The sequence below is a fragment of the Erpetoichthys calabaricus genome, chromosome 17 (assembly GCF_900747795.2).
Source record: "Erpetoichthys calabaricus chromosome 17, fErpCal1.3, whole genome shotgun sequence".
Taxonomy (NCBI): domain Eukaryota; kingdom Metazoa; phylum Chordata; class Cladistia; order Polypteriformes; family Polypteridae; genus Erpetoichthys; species Erpetoichthys calabaricus.
The window spans coordinates 23,732,885-23,753,880 of record NC_041410.2 but is presented as its reverse complement, the minus strand read 5'-3'; the positions used below and the strand labels follow the sequence as shown (position 1 = coordinate 23,753,880).

At 41.0% G+C, this 20,996-nt stretch overlaps 1 protein-coding gene across 1 annotated transcript; it reads right to left on the bottom strand.

Moving 5' to 3' along the window:
- Positions 1–728: 728 nt before the first annotated feature.
- Positions 729–2,061, bottom strand: LOC114668129 (chemerin-like receptor 1). The gene has a single exon (XM_028823760.2). It carries the CDS (start codon positions 2,049–2,051, stop codon positions 1,062–1,064), a length of 990 nt encoding a protein of 329 aa, XP_028679593.1. The 5' UTR covers positions 2,052–2,061; the 3' UTR covers positions 729–1,061.
- Positions 2,062–20,996: the final 18,935 nt, after the last annotated feature.

The following is a 20,996-nucleotide window of genomic DNA, read 5'->3' as shown; positions in this document are numbered from 1 at the left end:
AAGACTTTCGTAATTCTTTTTCAGATTTTGCCCATTCCGTTCTCTCTTTGAACAGTAAACGGCTAGGACTTCTTTTCTCTTTACAGCAGGTTTTTTATTCATACCAGTTTCACAAATTAGTGTGTTATGTCGATTTGATCTACTTGTTTAATTTGCTTGTCCATTTTTCTTGTCTTATTTTACATTCAGAAAATGATATTTACATGTAAATTCATAAATGTACTTTTTTGCCATGATTTAAATGCTTAGCTTTCATTTAACATATTATTTTTAATTTAAATTTTAGTAGAGTTTGCTCCATTGATCGTATCCAAATGCTGACAGGTGTTTCATTGCTAGCTTTTGTATTCTTTGAGATATTACTTTTGCTTTTTGTGTTTTCAAAGCTATTAAAGATTTTGACTAGTCTCTACCAGGAATGTTGGTAAACTGTCTGTTGTGCAAAGTCGTGCAGCTTTTTCCCACCAAACACCAGACTAAGCTGAGAGACCCTCAGACAGAGACATTGTCTTTGAAGCTTCCGTGACTGGCTTCAGGTCTGTACCCTCAGCCCTTCGTAAAACTGCACTTAGGCCATCCTTCAATGCATCTGTTGAGAATTAGCTAGCAGGATCAAAGAACATCAGTACTAGTTCTGTGGTAAGAAGGGTCTTCATCTTATGAGATTCATTTTCATGTTTATCAATCCACTTAAATGTATTTGTATTACAGTTTTCTCAGTTACAGTATTAGAAGGCAAGTTTAATCATAATTTTTGAATGAAATTAATCATTCCCATTACTTAATAATTCCATGAAAAGTTGTTTTTTTATGTGTGGGTCTGAACATATTAGGAATTAAAACATTAGAACAATTTTAATGAGAACAGGCAATTCAGTATAATGAAACTCTAATCCTATTCTCCAAATTTTTCCAAAATAAAATGAAATTGAGCTTTGAAAGTTGTTCAAATACCACTCTCTACAACACTATCTGGTCATTTATTCCATGCATGTATGGTTTGAACAGACTACTAATGAAGCACTCCTCTTATATATATGGTTAGCGTAGCATACTGTCGTCTAAAGGTTTGTTGTACTTATCACAGTAACATCTTTTCTTCTTCTGCCATTGACGAATTGTGTCTTCTTAAAGCATGTTCTGCATAACCCTGAACAGGACTTCTTGCATGTCCTCCAGAAGGATGGAGACAGGAAAGCATACAACATCGGGTTGATGGAACTGTTGATATAAATTATGTTACCGACAAAAGGATATAAATATGTTACATATTTTTCAGTGATTTCATTTTCTGGCTGAAAGAACTCCAATATTTTCATAAAATGGTACGGAAACCAGCAGAGGAAAAAGATGACAGTGATAGCCACAAAGATTGTGACCATTTTGGAGGCTTTTTGTTTGATTGCATTCTGGTGGCAAGTGATGACAGTGTAGGAGCTGGTGATACTGATGAGTGGGATCAGAAAGCCACCCAGGAAGTGTGCAAAGTTGAAAACATTAGTCCAGTATACATTTACTTTAAAGTTAATGCTGACCTCAAAATAACAATAGGTATTGTTGTTAAAGGTAAAATTTTTCATAAAGACTGCGTAAGGGAGGCTGACCACAAGTGCCAAGGACCAGACAAGCAGGCACACAATGCTAGTATTCCGAGGTATACGATGGTGATGCATCCACACAGGAGCTTCCACCAGCAAGCATCGGTCCACACTGATGACAGACAATAGGAAGATGCTGCTGAACATAGTTGTGTACATGACCAGGGCATTCAAATGGCAGAAAAATGTACCAAAAGGCCACTCATAATACATAAAAATATTAATGATGTCAAAAATCAGAAAGGTGGTGAAGATGAAGTCAGCGAGGGCAAGATTTAAGAACCAGATGGAATTGATGGATTTCTTCATCTTGAACCCAGTAATCCAGATGACAAGGCCATTGCCAGTAGTGCCCACCATGAAAAGAATTGCACAGATTCCAATATTATAGAATGCTGTTATAAAAAAAAACCTTTCTGATGGTATATCACTGAATGTGACATTGGCATCCATCTTCAGAAACCTCTGGAAAAAAAAAGGGGAGAACGTCACTGGGGTGACAGCACTGCTCTGTCAGCTTGAATAGTTTAAGCCTTTGCTGAGAATGCATTGAGAATGTTAACCATAAGGAGTCCATCAGTCAGGCCCAGTGAGACTCATATCAGATTAAAACTATAGACCCGAACCTGCATAATTACCATGGTGGGGCTGGGCAGCCTGTTGGCCGTGGACAGACAAACGTTAACTTGTTCTTTTTGGTGGGGTTTCAAAGTTTCATTTTCTCTGTTATTTCTGTAGACTGGAGTTTTGGACTCCACTGGCCTTATTTCTCTGACAGTATTCAACATTACCATTTACTTTTTATGTGTCTTAAAAGCCTACATTAAATCAAATTAAATTAGCCTGCATTAGATTGAAATTATGCATTATATACTGTATCTCTCTATTATAATAAAGAAATTTTGGGAGATGAGATTTTTTTATCCTGCGACGAGACGTGATCTTTTGAAAAGACTTTTTGGAATGAAGTCCCGTGAGATGGAGACTTTTAACATGAGATTCTTTCAAGTCACGCCCTACTTACAACCATTTTCACACAAGACCACCGTCCTCTCACCTCTCAGTCTTGTGAATGCTTTTGTCAGACACAGTTTCTGCTCTCTCAGCAGATGTATTATGTCCAAATCTTATTGAAGAATTTCATCACGAAGGGTTATCAACAGAACAGGCAATCCTAGCACCTAGAAACGAGGAAGTCAAACGAATTTACGCCAAAAATGTCGATCGGTAACACGGCAAAAATGGTTAAACGCATATCAATAGACTATGCTGAAACAGTTGGTGGTGATCGTGCAGTAGAAGAAAACATCAACTTACAGTATCACAAAGAATATCAACAACCGTTAACACCGTCCAGTTTTCCACTGGACAAATTACTGTAGAAAGAAGGATGTATCCAAGAAAAGTATTACATCTCCCATGGATAACATTAGACAACAAAGGAGATCTTGATATGCCATTCGTATTAAAACATTAACAGTTTCCCATTAGCTTTTGCAAAGACAAATAACAAATCTCAGAACCAAACATTCGAAAAAGTCGTTTTATTAAATAGAGAGAGAAACAAAATGCAATCACGGGCAGTTATACGTCGTGTGGATGCAAATGTAGCACTTCACATAAAAATTAAAATCTGTTTAAATTGTACATTCACATCCCCATATGCGAGCATCAGAACTGCAAAGAGGCTAGCGTGTAGCGCTGGCCAGGGGGTTGGTGAGCGAAGCAAGCAGGGGGCAAAGCCCCCTAGTACTTTACATGTCTTCCATACCAGTAGTGTCTCTACATTAAGTGCCCACCCAGATGTGCAAAATACATTACATACTTTCCTCAATATGTTAACTTATTAAAAAGAACAACCCTCTGCTATGTCATCTTAAGTATTTTTTCCCAATTTTCTGTTATCTGCTCAATCTAATTACGTATTTAGAGAAACTGTGAAATTGTCTTTATGCCGGGTGCTGCTGTTTCTAGGACCAATTGGCCCTTCAGTGTTCTCTATAGCCTTGGGTGTGTGTGTGCATAATTTCCAGTGAAGGTCATCGTCCATATTAAAATAGGATCAATCCACCTTTTCTTTTTTTGGGGGGGGGGGGGCGACAGACCCCAACACCTCATGTGTGTAGCCTTGTTTTTTATTACATCTGTTATAAATGCATAAGATCTTTGCTTTTGTTTTGACTCCTGGTTAGGCATCAGGATCCCATCATTTGATGGAGTTTTTTTCGTGACGTGAGAAGTGTGTGGACGTGCATGTTTTGTTAATCAATTGAAAAGAGGGACAGAATTATTAGCTTAATATTAAGCTAATATTTGCATTAGGGAAGTCTGCATACATATAGGAAAGTTCCGATATGACTCTACCAGTCCTTTCCATGTGACTGGCTGCTCGGCATCATACGGTATAAACTGTGGCCCACCAGGGGTTAGGGTTAGACACGAGTGCAGGTACAACACACCTTTATTTTTTGATGTGGGAACAGCTTCCCACCCTTACAGCAAAGCTCTTCAATAACGAACCCCAGGTTCTTCTTTTCGTCTTTGCACGCCACCACTCCTCCTCCGCAGGCTTTGTCCTCTTCCACCCGACTCTGGCCCTGGAGTAGTGGATGCTGACTCCTTTTATAAGGCACCCGGAAGTGGTCCAGGTGCTTGTTGACCGGCTTCCTGCAGCACTTCCGGGTGTGGTGGAAGCGCTGCAACACAGGGCTCCAACCAAGCCCAAGTGCCCTCTGGCGGTGGCCACTTGCCCCAGCAGGGAGGAGCTTCCAAGCACCAAACCTGTGGTCTTACAGCAAGCCAGGGCAGCTGCCCTCTACTGTCCTGGGGAAGATAATGCCCAGAACACAATCTCTCCTCCGGTTCTTCTGATACAGGGACATCCCAGTCGGGCAAGGCCGTCCATCACAATACAGTGGAATCTCGGTTTGCGAGCATAATTCGTTCCGGAAACGTGCTCGTAGTCCAAAGCACTCGTATATCAAAGTGAATTTCCCCATAAGAAATATTGGAAACTCAGATGATTTGTTCCACAACCCAAAACTATTCATATAAAAATGATTAATACAAAATATAAAGTAAAAATACGTAAAACAAATTAACTTGCACTTTACCTTTGAAAAGAATCATGGCTGGTGTGAGTGAGTTTCTAAACTCTTGTGGGATTCCACCCAACGGGACGACACGCGGAAGAGCGTCCCAAATCAATCGCAGTCTCCCAGCCCTGTAGCAGTTCTCTGTAAAAGCGAATTCGAAAAGATCGCGGACATGCTATAAGCGCCTGCCGTCAATGAGTGATACAAGGAACAAGGAACGTTATAAATGTGCAGGGCCCTGCCTGACTGCTGTGTCTGTGTATAAATAACCGCACTGTTGCTGTTTCAAGCTGAATAAAGCTTGTGTTGCTAAAGTACTGAGACTCAGCTTCGTGTTTTACGGTGCAAGACGGGGACTCGCACGTCACAGCACACACACACACTCAAACACAAGCGTGCGCGAGCACACATACACACACATGACCGCCCGCGTGTGCACACACACACACACACACGACCGCACGCGCACACAGTCACAATGCTAATGCTGTAGTAAACACTCGTACGGATGTTGACTATATGAGTGAGGCACGCCGACTAAGACGGAGATTAGGAGACGATTGCAATCCCGCAGTGAGAGAGAGAGAAGAACCATCGGCTCAGTTGTGATCACATGACGCTCAGCAGACAAAGCGCATACAGTACATACTACTCGTACTGCAAGACCTCGCTCGTTTATCAAGTGAAAATTTATTAAAAATTTTTGCTCGTCTTGCAAAACACTCGTAAACCAAGTTACTCGCAAACCGAGGTTCCACTGTACACTCAATTCATGTCATTCAGATGGTGAAGGAGCCAAACTAAAGTTTTATTTTTAACTATTTTATTTTAATTTCAGAGTTTTGTTTTTGGCATTTTGTCAGATATTTGCTCTGCTGACTTTTCAGTATGCGGGGTGGCCATCCCCAAACCTTTTTCGGTCTGCTGCCTGATATTTTATCACAATGGTAATAAGCTTCTCCTTGGCTGGACTCATACTTAGGGATGCTAAAGAGCGAGAGTGGAATTAGGCATGCATCCAGAAAAAACAAATATGCTTACTTTCTGATTTTTAACTAGATAATCTTCAAAAAAGAGAAGGACTGCAGATTCTTGCTGAACTCAGGATGTTTCTTTCCTCTTGCAATCAGCATACAGAAAAGAGGCACAAGCTCCACCGTGGAGGGTCCCAGTGTTTGCAGACCTGAACTGAGACCAGTCAGTCAGTGGCTAATTGATACCTATAAGAAAAAAAGAATAAAATAGCAGACAAACCATTCAAATCCTGTCCGATTCCAATGTTAGGTTAGGGGAAATAAACACAGAGACCATTAATTCATTAAAAATCTCATTTCATTGAAGACTGAAGTAATACCCTTATCTTAATCTTCATATTCGAATATAAAGAAAAATAAATATTCTGCAAATCATAACTGCTTATCATATCCTTCCCAAAATTGAATGCATTTTATTTTCAATAGGGATAAAATATAACAATTAAAAATGCTAGTATAAATATGACATGAGAACCTTTAACCTAATTGTATACAAAATCTTGTGGATTTTAAACATTTATTCATTTAGCCATTTGGGAGTTTGTATTTGCAACATTCTTATCCATTGACATTTGTAATAACATCTTTGTTTTTTGCTCAGTTTCTGTTTGCTTGTAAGCCGACCATGACTGGAAAATATTCTGATTTTTAAAATGCTCACATAGCGCAGAGCGTTTATTGCCATTTATAATACAGTACATGTGTTGCAACCACCTTTCTTTTAACATATTCTTAGTGTGTCGTATGCATAACTTTCCAAATCATTGCTTCTAATCTTGTATATTTATTTGTAATATATTTGAAATGTCTAAAGTCTGTCTTATGAACAGCGCTTTTCCATTCTAAAGAAGGTGCATGAGTTAGTGACTGGTGACTGTGTTTGTGTGTGCCACGCGGTGGATTGGCACCCACATCCAGAGCTGGCTGCTGCCTTGTACCTGATGTTGGTAAAATGGCCACTAACCGCTCTGGTCCCAAACTAGATAAAGTGGATGTGATAACGAGTGAATGTTTATTTAAATTATTTACACTGACAATGTCATCACTAACTTCAAATATTTAATCCTCCATTTATCCTTTATATCAACCTGCAATACAGAGTCGCAGAAAACTGCAGACATAGCCCATCTACTGTATGTAAAGTCAGGCATTGAACAGGTCCCACACTGGACAGCAGAAGGTTCCTCAACCACCCACCCAGCCTCTCTCATACTGGGACAACTACAATACATTTATTAATCCAAAATACATATTATTAGACTGAGAACAAACCAATGCAGACATCAGGAGAACATACAAATTTCTGATACAAAGTGACCTAAGAACTGAAATCCATGTTCTTACTGTAGGCAGCTAAATGCACGGCTGTTGCTTCACAAGTCTTTATTATTAACATACTGTAACTGCCTACTTGACTTCAGAGTAGAAAAGATTTATGTTTTTATCATTCCCACAATCCCACAAAGTTAAATCACAACTATTGATTTTTTATACAGCTAATATTCTTGACACATCTCATTGCTGGTAGCCATTGTTTTTAATTTATTTTGCATTACATTGTTTTGTACTGGACTTCATCCATCCATCCATCCATTTTCCAACCTGCTGAATCCAAACACAGGGTCACGGGGGTCTGCTGGAGCCAATCCCAGCCAACACAGGGCGCAAGGCAGGAACCAATCCCGGGTAGGGCGCCAACCCACCGCAGGACACACACACACACACACACACACACCAAGTACACACTAGGGACAATAAAGAATCGCCAATGCACCTAACCTGCATGTCTTTGGACTGTGGGAGGAAACCCATGCAGACACGGGGAGAACATGCAAACTACACGCAGGGAGGACCTGGGAAGCGAACCCAGGTCACTGGGCTTCATCAACTTTTAATTACGCCTCTAGTGACCTTTGTGCTGCAGTAGTGCCCTACAGACTTTTAACAATCTGGAATATGGAAAATAATCTTTTTGATGTTTACGCCAATCCTTTACTCACCAGCACACCATATCTTGAGTCCCAATGACTCAAATACTAACAATTTAAATATGCATTAATTTTAATTGCCCATTATAATAGTTAATGTCATACCGTATAGTTCTCAGTCTTGTTGCATCCTCATAAATCTCCAGTCGGCCAACGAAACATGTCCACGTGTGTCTAGACTCACGCGCCCCCATAATGGACTGCCAAACTGGCCTTTCATCTCCTGCTCTAACCCTTCCATTCTGCTGATCATCATACCAAGGATGGTGCAATCTCATTTTCTTTTGTGTATCAAATTATTTTTTTCTTTTATTTTCCAAAAGCAAGAAATTGTAATGACACAATCAAACAAATGATAATAACATAAAAGATATAACCATTTACTTAAAAATCTATTCAGAGAAAACAAAAAAAAAACAAAACAAGATTCAGCAACCAGCCAAGAGGAAGAGAAAAACAAGAAAGACATGAGCAAAACAAAAACTCCTCCATGTTAATTTTTAAATAAAATAGAAAAATGAATAGTGTAAGAGAGGCAATCACAGGCCCACATGCTTATCGCAGAATATCATTAATGAATTTTTCCCTGTTTTAAACAAATGTTTTGAAGATACATTCTAAAAGAGAATTTGATTTTTTCCTATTTTTAGACAATTTAAAATGTTGCCTACCATTGAATTATTCAAGTTGGATCGGGATTTTTTACAATTAAGTCTGAATTAAGTCTGTGTGCCAGCAGTGTGTTGTAGGCTTTTACTGTAACCCCAAGAATGTCTAAGGAATGTGTAACGATGATGTTAATTTAGTGCCATTCCCAAAACATATGGCTTAGTAATGCTGGTGCTACATGCCAACGCTTACAACTGGAATCATCCCTTGGGCATATTTTAGACAATTTTAAACGAGATAAATGTGATCGAAGAAAGATTTTTAGTTGCATTATGGAATGCTTGGCATATCCAGAACTACAATGTGTTCTGCGTATGGCTGAGTTCCACTCCTTTTCTGAGTTGCTAATTGAAAGGTCTCTCTCCCGCTGTTTTCTAGAATTGTTTAAAATATTTTTATATATTGTTGAAATGCTGTCTGAGTCTTCATCATGACTAACCAGTATTGCCTTTGGGATAAATATTTGTGTCAGGTTTGAAAATTTTAACAAGAATTCTAATTTGCAGAAAAAATGCGTGTAGCTCAAAAATGTTACTTTTGTCCTTAAGTTTCAAATATAGTGACTATGTAAAGATCTCTAAGTGTCTTAATCCCTAGCTTTTTCCATAGTTTAAATACTGAGTAGGTTAGAGAAGGCGGAAAAAGGTGAATATCATGTATAGGAACAACAGATAAGATCTTTCTCACCTTAATGTATCTTGCATTGGTTTCATATTTTAAGAACTTGGTGAACGACTAGATTTCTAGTAAACTGACATTAGAGTTTTGACTGGAGTACACAGGAGGGCAGACAAAAGAAAATTTGGAACAAGATTTATTTTCCAATTTTTAATATTTTATTATGTGCATATTTGATGCCCAGTTGTAAAATTGAAAGTTGGGTAGAGCCATGCCACCTTCTGCTTTAGATCTTTGTAGAGTTGCCCTTTGGATGCGTAGCCATTTCAGATTCCAAATGAATGATGTTATGCTTGAGTCTAATTTCTTAAAGAATGATTTGTTGATGTTGTAAAAACATAAAATGATGTAATTGAACAAAATGTATGTGTGTAAGTACAGAAAATAGAACAGAATGATCAAACTTGTTTGTGTTTTGCGTACGTGACAAAAAGCATGTATACTTTCTGGAAGTTTTCTTTCAATGATGTGTGTGACAAGAAAATATACCTTTAGGGTAAGGACTTTACCAATTGGAATAATACAAAATGAGTCAGGACGCTATTTTTATTGCTTACGTGGTCAACGATCAGGAGACTAGAAAGCTATAAAAGAGCAAGGATATCTGCGCTCGAGGCAGATGAAGTGCGGTGTCCTAGGACTGTATTTCTCTGTCATTTTACCCTTGTCTGGTATGTATCAATAAAAGGTTTTTACTAATTTTAATTTTCTTCTCTGTCTTCAGTCACAAAAAGTGTCCACAGTTTTTTGGCGCCCGGACGTGGGGCAAGAGACGGCCGGTCGACTCCTCCAGCGAGACCATTTCAGTGATCCGTCTTACCAGCGGACTGCCGTCAACTTGAGCGCTCCTGCAGCAGAGCATGCAGCTCCGGCAAAAATTAGGACTGCCCTGTCCTGAAACAGTTCTTGCGTGAGGAGCCCCTGGTCTCCTCTTTGCTACATCCACGGTGACTGAACGGATTTCCAGACAGAGCTTGCACACTTCCAGGCTGGGGTAAGCACCGGGGAATTTCCGAACATTTTTTTTATTTATTTTCTAAATTACGGGAGGGCGAGTTTCCTGTTGACCGTCTAGTCATATTCATATCTCAACGGGTTGCTTAAGGTGATGGAGACTTGACCCAAGCAGTTTGACGCATACGAAAGGTCTGACGAAAGGATACTGGCCTCACCCATATCCTAGACTCGGCTGGACGTATTGATGTAGTATTCTGCTGAACCGAATCGGACACGAAGTCACCTGAGCTGGAATCCGGGGATGTGAGCGGACAGGCTAACGGGACGAGTAACGGGGTGGTATATATATATATGGAAACATAAACAGAAAAAGAGCACAGATTGCAGGATTGCTGTTAGGACGGAATAAATAAATCTACATACTAATAGGAATACCGTGTTCTCCTGGGAACTGGGACAGGACCGATAGTTAGGTGTCTCCCCTTGGGACTAAAGAAGGGAACAGTAAGGGAACAGTGAGTGGCACACTTAATACCTCGCTGATTCATACGTACAAGGGATTAGACGAATCAGTATATAGTTGGAAAATTAAATACAGGACCCGGGAGGGCAAGGGGACATAATGGGAACTTATAACAGTAAGCCTGTTAATCGCCGCACAGGGGGATCAAAATCATTAACGCTGGAAGAATTATTTTCGGAGGATCAACAGACGCCCCGTAAAAATGGGTCTCCTAGGAAATTTATAGAAAAGAAGACAGGTTTAGATTTCAAGAAGGCATGTAGGAAATGGAATAGACAGAGTGGTGGGCGTTGGCCGATAGAGGGGACAGGAGATGTAAGTGAAATACAGGAAGCTAGGAAGATCCTGTGTAGGAATAAGCAGGGTTGTTATAATAGTGGACCGTATCGAATGGATATGTTCGATAGATGGGAATTAGTAATAAAAGACAGAAATTTAGAAGCAGTACAGAAACAGAATGAATTGTTGCGGGCAAATGAGGGAAAGGCTAAAAAGGAGAAAGAGGAATTACTAATTACATTACAGAAAGTTCAGACAGGCACTGAACCACAGGCAGACGGGAGGAAAAGGAAGAATAATCCAAATAAAGACCCCCTTTATCCTATTATTTGTTCCTCTCCTCAGTACCAACCTCAGGCACCTCCATTATCCCCTCCTCTATCCCCCATTCCGACTGCCCCCCCTGCACTACAACTGGCAGAAGTTTCCCCTGATGATCCCCCAGGCACAGATCACTATGACCCCTCTACCCATCGTGATGACCCACCCTGTACTAGACAAACCCCCGTCTCCAAATGCACTCGAAGTCAAACCTCCACTCACAAACCAGCTCCAACTTTTTTCTCTTCTGATCCTTCACCCTTACTTACTTGCCCTTTAATAGAAGTTCCCAATCCTCATTATAACCCTGCCCATCCAGCCGGACCCCAAAATCCCACAACAGTTATGATAAATCGGAACTGGGACATCCAAGAACTAAAGGATGTCGTGAATGCACTTCCAGATCCAAAGGAAGTAGGAGGACTAAAATTTGTTGAACAACTTGATCAGTTAGATAGCATGTATAAGCCTAACGCTGCTGAATGGACCCAGGTACTTCGTCGAAAGCTTGGGACCACATGGGCCACTGTTAGCAGGGGTGTCCGCAATGACGTTCCATGGGTATGGAACCCAGCTTTAACTCGAGGACAGGGGATTGGTGGAGAAGGCGAATTTAACCCACAATGGGAGGCGTTGAGACAAAATATTGCAGAAAAATATAAAAAAGGAACGGACTGGTCCCTTATTTCTGCTGCAAAACAAAAGAGAGACGAGACGGTTGATGAATGGGCACATAGGATTCAAGACCTTATGGCTAATCACTCGGGCTTGGAAAATGTTGATGACCGCACCCGAGCTGCAGTTCCACCTTTTGTTTCCGGTTTGCGCCTTGATATACAAAACAAGGTCCGCACTTCCTGTATTGAGTGGGAAAGTGCCGCGTTTGATGAAGTCAAACGACATGCTGAACATGCCGAAAAACAAACTAAGCAGAAGGAATCGGACTCTCATGCCAAATTATTGGCAGCACAGATGAACTATTATACCAGGAATACTCCTGACCGAGGCCGAGGATATGGCATTAGAGGAAGGGGACGAGGACGAGGAAGAGGACGAGGTGGTTTTGGAGCTCCTCCTGCTGACCACAATAAGAATCCTTTTATTCCCTCTCCCTTTAATCCCAATGTTAATTCCTACTCTTGCTACGCCTGTGGTGAAACTGGACATTTTCGTCGGGAGTGCCCTCACAGACAGCAACAGCCCCCACCTCCCCCTATTCCACCTGTTTTTTCTGACACCCCTGACCAACAATACTGGCCATAGGAAAACGCAGGGACCTCCAGCCACTCTTTTCAACTACCTTTGCTCACCCATAATTCAGAGACTGATCCTTTACTGACATTGTTCGTTGATGGCACTGAGACTATTTTCTTAATCGACACTGGTGCCACTCGCTGGCAAAGGTCCCTGCCTCGAACGAGACTGTTACTGTGCTTACTGCTTCTGGACAACCTCACCTTCTTCAAGTATCAAAACCTCTTCAAGTCCAGTCACGTCCTGGCGGACATACCTTACTGCATCGTTTTCTTTTAAATCAGCTCTGTCCAGTTAACCTTTTAGGAAGAGATCTCATGACAAAACTTTCTCTTTCTATTTCTATGACTGACAAAGGTTTTTTCTGTTCTACCCCCAAGTTGTTGTGTCAAATTGCCCCTTACCCCAAACCCTCTTTTGCAGCTTGGACTTTAGATATTTCCCCACACACCATTCTCCTCAAAGCCCTACACTCTTTTTCCCCCTGTCTCTTTCCCAATTTACAGGCCCCTGACATTTTACACTGTACTGCCCAATACTTCCCTATAGAAGTAGACACCCCCTGGCTAGAATCTTTCCTTACTTCTGGTACTCGCCCCGAAACCCTTCACATCTCCTGTGTTTTTATTTCATCCACAAAGGCAGCTGCTTCTGTTCATCTTACATGCTTACAGCATATATATTATCTTGGCGGCTCAGTGCCTCATATTTCCTTAGCTAAATCACGCACTGTTAAATGGGGGGAAATAGGACCATGGGTAGAAAAATGCCTTGAAAGAACAGACTGGTTACAAGTTACTCCGGGTATTTTTGATACTCCTGACCGTTTAATAACTAAAGTGGTGTTTCAAACTGATTTTTTAGTACATCGCGCTTTGTGCCGTCCTTCCTCTTTTGCTTGTTCATTACAAACCACTTTCCCTTCTTGGCTCTCTATGCTCCCTGATTCACTATGGTCCCAGGGAAAGAATGATTATGGAAGGATAGCCCATTGTGAGCCTCTGGTGATCCACCCGAAATCCTCCTTCCGCCCGCACCGTGCCCAATATCCTCTGTCTCCCGAAGCAGAGGCTGGCATCTCCGCCGTACATTCCGATCTCGTCAAACGCGGTGCCATTATTCCAATTGAATACTCTCCAGTCAATTCCCCCATTCTACCTGTAAAAAAGGCTGACGGTTCATGGCGTTTCGTACAAGACTTGCGACAAGTAAATTCTGCCATCTTCCCTAGGGCCCCTATCGTCCCTAATCCTTCCACTATCCTCTCTACTATCCCTCCTTCCGCTCGGTACTTCTCCGTTATTGACCTAGCTAATGCTTTCTTTTCTATCCCTGTACACCCTGATTCTCAATTTTGGTTTGCTTTTACTTTCCAAAACCGCCGTTGGACATGGACCGTCATGCCTCAGGGATACACTGAAGCCCCTTGTGTATATGGACAAGCTCTTGCCCAAAATTTAGAAGGCTTTTGGCCGGACAGAGGTAGTACATTGATACAGTATGTAGATGACATAATGATATGTAGCGCTACGGAAGATGATTGTACAAAAGATACCCAGAAATTGTTGCTGTTTTTGGGGGACAATGGCCATAAAGTTTCTAAAGTTAAGCTGCAGCTAATCAAAACAACTGTAAAATATCTAGGTCATGACATTACGTATGGAACAAGAGCTCTCTCTAGCGATCGCATTACAGCCATCCAAAATCTTCCTAGACCGGTCACAAAACAACAGGTTATGTCTGTTTTAGGTATTCTGGGCTACTGCAGACAGTGGGTTCTAAATTTTACTGAAAGAGCACAGCCGTTGCAACAATTGGCTAATACTCCTGGCATCCCCCTTTCTGGCCAGGTCCAATGGAATGAACAGGCTGAGAAGGCTCTCTGTGACCTCAAAACTGCTCTTCTATCTGCGCCCGCGCTTGGTTTGCCTGATCATTCTCGTCCATTCACTTTGTTCGTGGACGAAAAGCAGGGATTTATGAATGCAGTACTGACGCAACAACATGGAGATAAACAAAGACCGGTGGCTTATTTTTCTAAAAAACTGGATCCAGTGGCCGCAGCACTTCCTCCGTGTCTTCGTGCTGTGGCTGCAACAACAGAAGCTGTATTAGCAAGCACGGATGTAGTTCTCATGAGCCCCCTAACAGTTAAAGTGCCTCACGCTGTACATTCTATCCTAGTACAAGCCAAAACTTCACATCTCACTACTGCTAGGGCAATACACTATCAGAATGTACTCTGTACTTTGTCAAATGTTACAATTGAAAGATGCTCCACTTTAAATCCAGCCACTCTTCTCCCAATTAACAACGAAGGAGAACCACATAATTGCCATGATGAAATAGCAAAGGTTGTAAAACCTAGAGTAGATCTACAGGAAACACCTTTAGAAACTGGAGAAATGATTTTTGTGGATGGATGTTCCTTGCGATTGAAAAATGGAGCACCCTCAACCAGTTACGCAGTGGTCCAAGGGGACCGCCTGCTGGAAGCAAATCGAATTTCATCAAGCTTGAGTGCACAAGCAGCTGAACTCGTAGCACTCACTCGAGCATGTCAGCTGTCTGAAGGGAAGATCGTAACAATTTATACGGATTCCAGGTATGCTTTTGGAGTCTGCCATGATCATGGAGCACTATGGAAACTAAGGGGATTTAAGACCAGTACTGGCAAACCCATCCAACATCAGAAATTGATCGAATCCCTTTTAGAAGCTATAACCAAACCATCGAAGCTAGCGATTGTTAAATGTCAAGCTCACACAGGAAAACAGGATCCTGTTAGCAAAGGAAATGAATTAGCTGACCACTTTGCTAAAGAGGCTGCATATAATAACACCAATTTCTTTATTCCAACAGAGAAATGACCAGGACCCTGATAATCAAATTATTTCTTTACAGAGTGCAGCCACGGATATCGAAAGGAGAAAATGGTCCAAAGAAGGGTCCCTCTCTGATGGAGTCTGGACTCATAAACACACTAACAAACCTTTTCTCCCAAAAGCCTCTTTCCCAGGAATGGCAAAAATCGCCCATGGCCTCGATCACGCAGGTAGAGATGCCATGGTTCGAGATGTTGAAAAACATTGGGAAGCTGTAGGTTTCTCTACATATGCAGAGCAATTTTGCAGACGCTGTGCAATATGTCAAACGTTTAATGTGGGAAAAGGTACCCAGGTAAGTCCCGCCGTTACCCCTAATCCAATGGGTCCGTTTGAACACCTCCAAATGGATTTCATTGAACTAACCCCGTCTAAAGGGTACCGATATTGTCTTGTGATTGTCGATGTGTTCTCCCGATGGGTAGAGGCTTTCCCTTCAAAACACAACGATGCCAAAACAGTAGCTAAAGCACTAATTAAAGAGATTATTCCAAGATGGGGTATCCCTCAAAAGTTACAAACAGATAATGGCACTCATTTTGTGAACTCCGTTATAAATGAATTAACCACCTGGCTCCAAATTAATGTGCACCATTATTGTAAATACCATCCCCAAAGCGGAGGCATCGTAGAACGATGCAATGGCACTTTAAAAGCTAAACTCGCAAAAATTTGTGAACAAACTAATTTATCATGGCCAGATGCACTACCCTTAGCTTTAATGGGACTAAGGGGACGGACACACCGACAACTGGGACTATCGCCGTTTGAGATTCTGACCGGACGTCCCATGCCCATTGGCATGGTTGTAGGAAATGTGAATTTGCATACTGTGGACAATGATCTTCTCTCTAGTCTTGCAGGTCTGCGAACCTCATTGAAGGAAATCCACCAGCAGGTTAATCAAGCCTGGAGGACCAGCCCCCTTTCTAAGGATTTACCAATTCCCTTGGGCACCTGGATCCTGGTTCGAGATACTCGGAGGAAACACTGGCATCAGCCTAGGTGGAGAGGACCATTCCAAATTCTTCTATCCACACCACACGCCGTGAAAGTTGAAGGACTGCCTGCCTGGATCCACGCATCGCATTGCAAGAAATGGCTATCTTAAAAATACTTTTTCTGTTGACTGTTACCCGCACCCTCTCGGGCTACCCAAGGATGGGTGGTGATCTTTATCTTTATAAGGTAAAACAGAACCAGAATCAGAGATACCCGAATATCACAGTCACACAGGGACTCACCACTTCAGTGCAAATTGATTTCTGCTCAATTGTGGACTGTGGAGTCGGACGACAAGAACAATGGACCTGGTCTGATAAATATGTTTGTGTTTCAGCTCCTACGGATTACGAAGACTGGTGCAGTCGGTGGGGTTTAGTCTTTGCAAATACAGGGTCAGATGACTGGGGATATTCTCCTTATAAAAGCCTGCAATACAGCTTGAAGACCCGATTCTCTATAATTAAGGGGCATGCCGTTACTAAATGTGATGAGAATCAATGTAACCCTCTAATTATTACGCTTAAAAACCCTACTGTTCATGATACTGGCACTTATATTCTTGGGGCTTATGTCTCAGGAACTGACCCCTTAGGAAAATTTAATATTAGAGTACAGGACCCCCTTCTTTCACCCTCCAACGTTTCCTTTGAAACCTCCACCCCCACCACCATTCCTTTACCTGACGATTCAGCCCCTATAGTTCGCGTGTTAAATCTAACCACTTTAACAAGCACCTTTTCAGTAGAAACTGGTTATGGGGATCAGAATAGATGGTTGCAGTGGGTTCTCTATTCAGCTAAGCAAGTTAATCGTTCTCATTGTTACGCGTGCGCTGCAGCCCGTTCCCATTTAGCTACAGTCCCTTTCCCATTATCTAACATTTCTGACCCCGCGGGGTTGCCCTGCCTTCTGTACTTATTCACTACTTCCAAGAAACCCCTCTCTGGTTCAAAGTGTTCTAATCTATCTCTGTCTTCCTTTCTCCTCTCCCAAACCACTCCTAGATCAGATATTTGGTGGATGTGCCGTAGGTCCAAATTATTTGCCACCCTTCCCCCTAACTGGTCTGGTACCTGTGCTCCAGTCCAATTAGTAATGCCTTTTAGACTTCTATCCTTACCTCCCTCTCACTCCCCATATTATTCCACCCCTCCTTTTTATTTCCGACATACCCGCTCCCTTTTCCATATGCCTACTAATATCTCCTTACATGGCCCTGGAGTATACATAGATGCTATTGGAGTCCCCAGGGGTGTCCCAGACAGATTTAAAGCTAGGGATCAAGTTGCTGCCGGTTTTGAATCTATTATACCCCAAATTACTATTAATAAGAATGTTGACTGGATTAATTACCTTTATTATAACCAACAACGTTTCCTTAACTTCACCAAAGACGCTATTGAAGGCATACATGAACAGCTTGACCGTACTTCTCTGATGACTTGGCAAAATCGTCTAGCCTTGGACATGTTACTTGCGGAAAAGGGATGCGTCTGTGCTATGTTTGGCGATGCTTGTTGTACATATATTCCTAATAATACCGCGCCAGATGGATCAATAACTCGTGTATTGGCAGGCCTCACTGCTCTCTCTAATGAACTTACCACTAATTCTGGCATTACAAATCCCTGGGATCAGTGGTTTACATCCTCCTTCGGATCCTGGGGACAATGGATAAGATCTGTTTTCATCTCTTTGGTTGTGGCATTTTGCCTCCTCCTCCTGGTTGGCTGTTGTATTATCCCTTTGTTTCGCTATATAATATCTAAGTACTTTACCGCCTCTATGGAAAGGGCATATATGCTACATGAGGAGCACATGTCTCGTATAGCTTCTTCCATTTTCTCCTCCCCATCCCCTTCCCCCCCCCCTTCCCCTTCATCAACCATTTCAATTTAATTATATTGCCCACATCATTTTGTTCAAAAAGGGAGGAGTGTAAAAACATAAAATGATGTAATTGAACAAAATGTATGTGTGTAAGTACAGAAAATAGAACAGAATGATCAAACTTGTTTGTGTTTTGCGTACGTGACAAAAAGCATGTATACTTTCTGGAAGTTTTCTTTCAATGATGTGTGTGACAAGAAAATATACCTTTAGGGTAAGGACTTTACCAATTGGAATAATACAAAATGAGTCAGGACGCTATTTTTATTGCTTACGTGGTCAACGATCAGGAGACTAGAAAGCTATAAAAGAGCAAGGATATCTGCGCTCGAGGCAGATGAAGTGCGGTGTCCTAGGACTGTATTTCTCTGTCATTTTACCCTTGTCTGGTATGTATCAATAAAAGGTTTTTACTAATTTTAATTTTCTTCTCTGTCTTCAGTCACAAAAAGTGTCCACAATGTATATAGTGGATACTCTGGAATAGGAACAGTGGCTTGGAGAAGATCTTCATTTTGACAGTATTAATTCTCCCTGCTAAGGTAAATTGAAGGGTTGACCATCTGTTACCATAATATTTGATTTTTTTCCCATCATGCTTCCAAAATTATATTGAAAAAGATCTTTATATCTACGTATGATAGTTGATCCCAGATATTTAAACTGTTTCGATAAAATGAACAAATAGGCATCAAATCTGGTATGATATACTGGGGAATTCATTCTAAAAAGACCACTTTTATAAAAACTAATTCAGAATCCGAAAATCTTCTGAAATTCTCCTAATAGGTTTAAGAGTGGAGCTAGAGATGATTATGGGTTTGACATATAATGCACCATATCGTCGAGATATAATAATATTTTCTGTTTAGTTCGTTCTATAATAATACCCTTTATCTCTCATTTCTTCCAGAGAAAAAGAGCTAATGGCTCAATAGCTATTGTGAATAGCATTGGCGACACTGGGCACTCTTTTTGAGTATGTTATCTAATGTCAGATAATTTGAGTTAGTGTTATTAATATGGACTGAGGCTTCGGAACTGGTATAAAGTAGTTTTATCCAAGCAGATATGTTTGGCCAAACTGGAATTTGTGGAGTGCAGTAAAACAGAGAGTCCCATTCGACTCTGTCAAAGGCCTTTTCTGCATCTAAACATAATAAGACTTCTGGTGTGTCAGATTTTGAGGGTTAGTATATTACAATAAACTGGTGCCCACGATTTGAGGGTGAGTGTGTGTCTTTAAGTTATTTGGTTAGTCTTTTGATATTACTGAGGGGATAACTTAGTCTGTTCTTTTAGTTAAGCCATTCCCTAGCACAGTGTTTCTCAACCTTTTAGTATTTGCGACCCGAGTTTACATAACAGTTTTAATCGCGCCCCCCCTAACGTTTTTTTGAAAGGATCCCACTAATACCAATTTGTTCTTTTTTAATTAATGATATATCATAGATGCATATTTTATTATACCTACTTAACTTTTATCAACCTTTATCTAACTCTATATTTATTTTTCTAGTATCAGAATGTAGTTTAAGTTAATTTGTTTTGGTTTCAATAGATGTATTTTTCATAGTTCCAATTCGTGTTTTCTATTTTTCACATCTTCGCGCCCCCTTTTTGGTTACTTCGCCCCCCACAGTTTGAGAACCGCCGCCCTAGCATTTTAGCATCATTTAACATTGGCCTATATGACAAACTCTGTAGTACGTCGTTATGTTTCTTTGGAAAAATTGTAATTATTACTTGGCAGAATGTTTGGGTTAACATTTTATTTTCTCTACCTTCTATGAACGTTGTTAATAGTAATGAAGCTAAGGAACTGAATACAAATGAGGTCAAACAGAATGACAGCGCAAAACGTCAATAAAGTAATAACAAGGTCTTACCTTTATTCACAATACCAGTGCTGTAGTCCTGCTCTAATGAGGTCTTCTGTGACTTTGAAGGAGGGGCAAGTTCACCTCTTTGCATTTAAGGCTCCGGAAAAGTTGGGTTTACTTGAAGAAAGATAACAAAATTATTTAAAGGCAATCTGCTGACTATGAGCATTAGTACTGGGTCAAAAGTTTATTACTTACTTAGAAAGAAAGAGAGAGAGAGAAGTTAGGAGCACACGCTGATACAGCACATTGCCGCACCCACCGCATGACAAACCAACTCAGGATCCAGATTAGGATCCGAGTTCAGCCATGCAACGGGTGACACCCCAGCATCACACTAGTTCAGATGGAGTGGAACAGTGTGAGGTTTTTCATGGTGGCTGGAGTACCAATTCTACCACCAACCCCCAAGTTGGGGGCCTACATGCAGGGTTGGATGCAGATTAACGTCATACCACAGGACCAGCAGTTCTCAAACTGGGGTCCACGGTCCCCTAGGTTTCGGTGGGACCATGAGAAATGATTGCATATTTACACTATTTATATTTGTACAATTATTAACCTTTTACCATCCGAGGGGAAGTAAGTGACTGAGCTCCATTGTTACCCTCACCACCTAGACCTGACCACTAATCCGCTGTTCCGTTATTTGCTGCCACCGCATTGTTTTCCCAATGTTATCACTCGGCACAAACCAGCCCTTATTATTTTTATCATAATCAAAAATTATCAATTCTTTTGTAGAATCAAAACACTCGCGAACAGTTTTCATATATTTTAGAAGCAAATAAGAGCGCTAAAGGTGGATACAGATAATCAACAAACAACATATTTTACATTTTTTGTGTTTTTAAGTGATGAAATTGCCCGCTCAATGCAGATGGTTAAGACAAAGCAGATGCATCCATCCCATTAAAATTTTAACTTAAATTTAATA

Bases quoted from the DNA above. Each gene is read 5' to 3' on its own strand.
- LOC114668129 (XM_028823760.2), bottom strand. From the start codon at position 2,051: ATGGATGCCAATGTCACATTCAGTGATATACCATCAGAAAGGTTTTTT.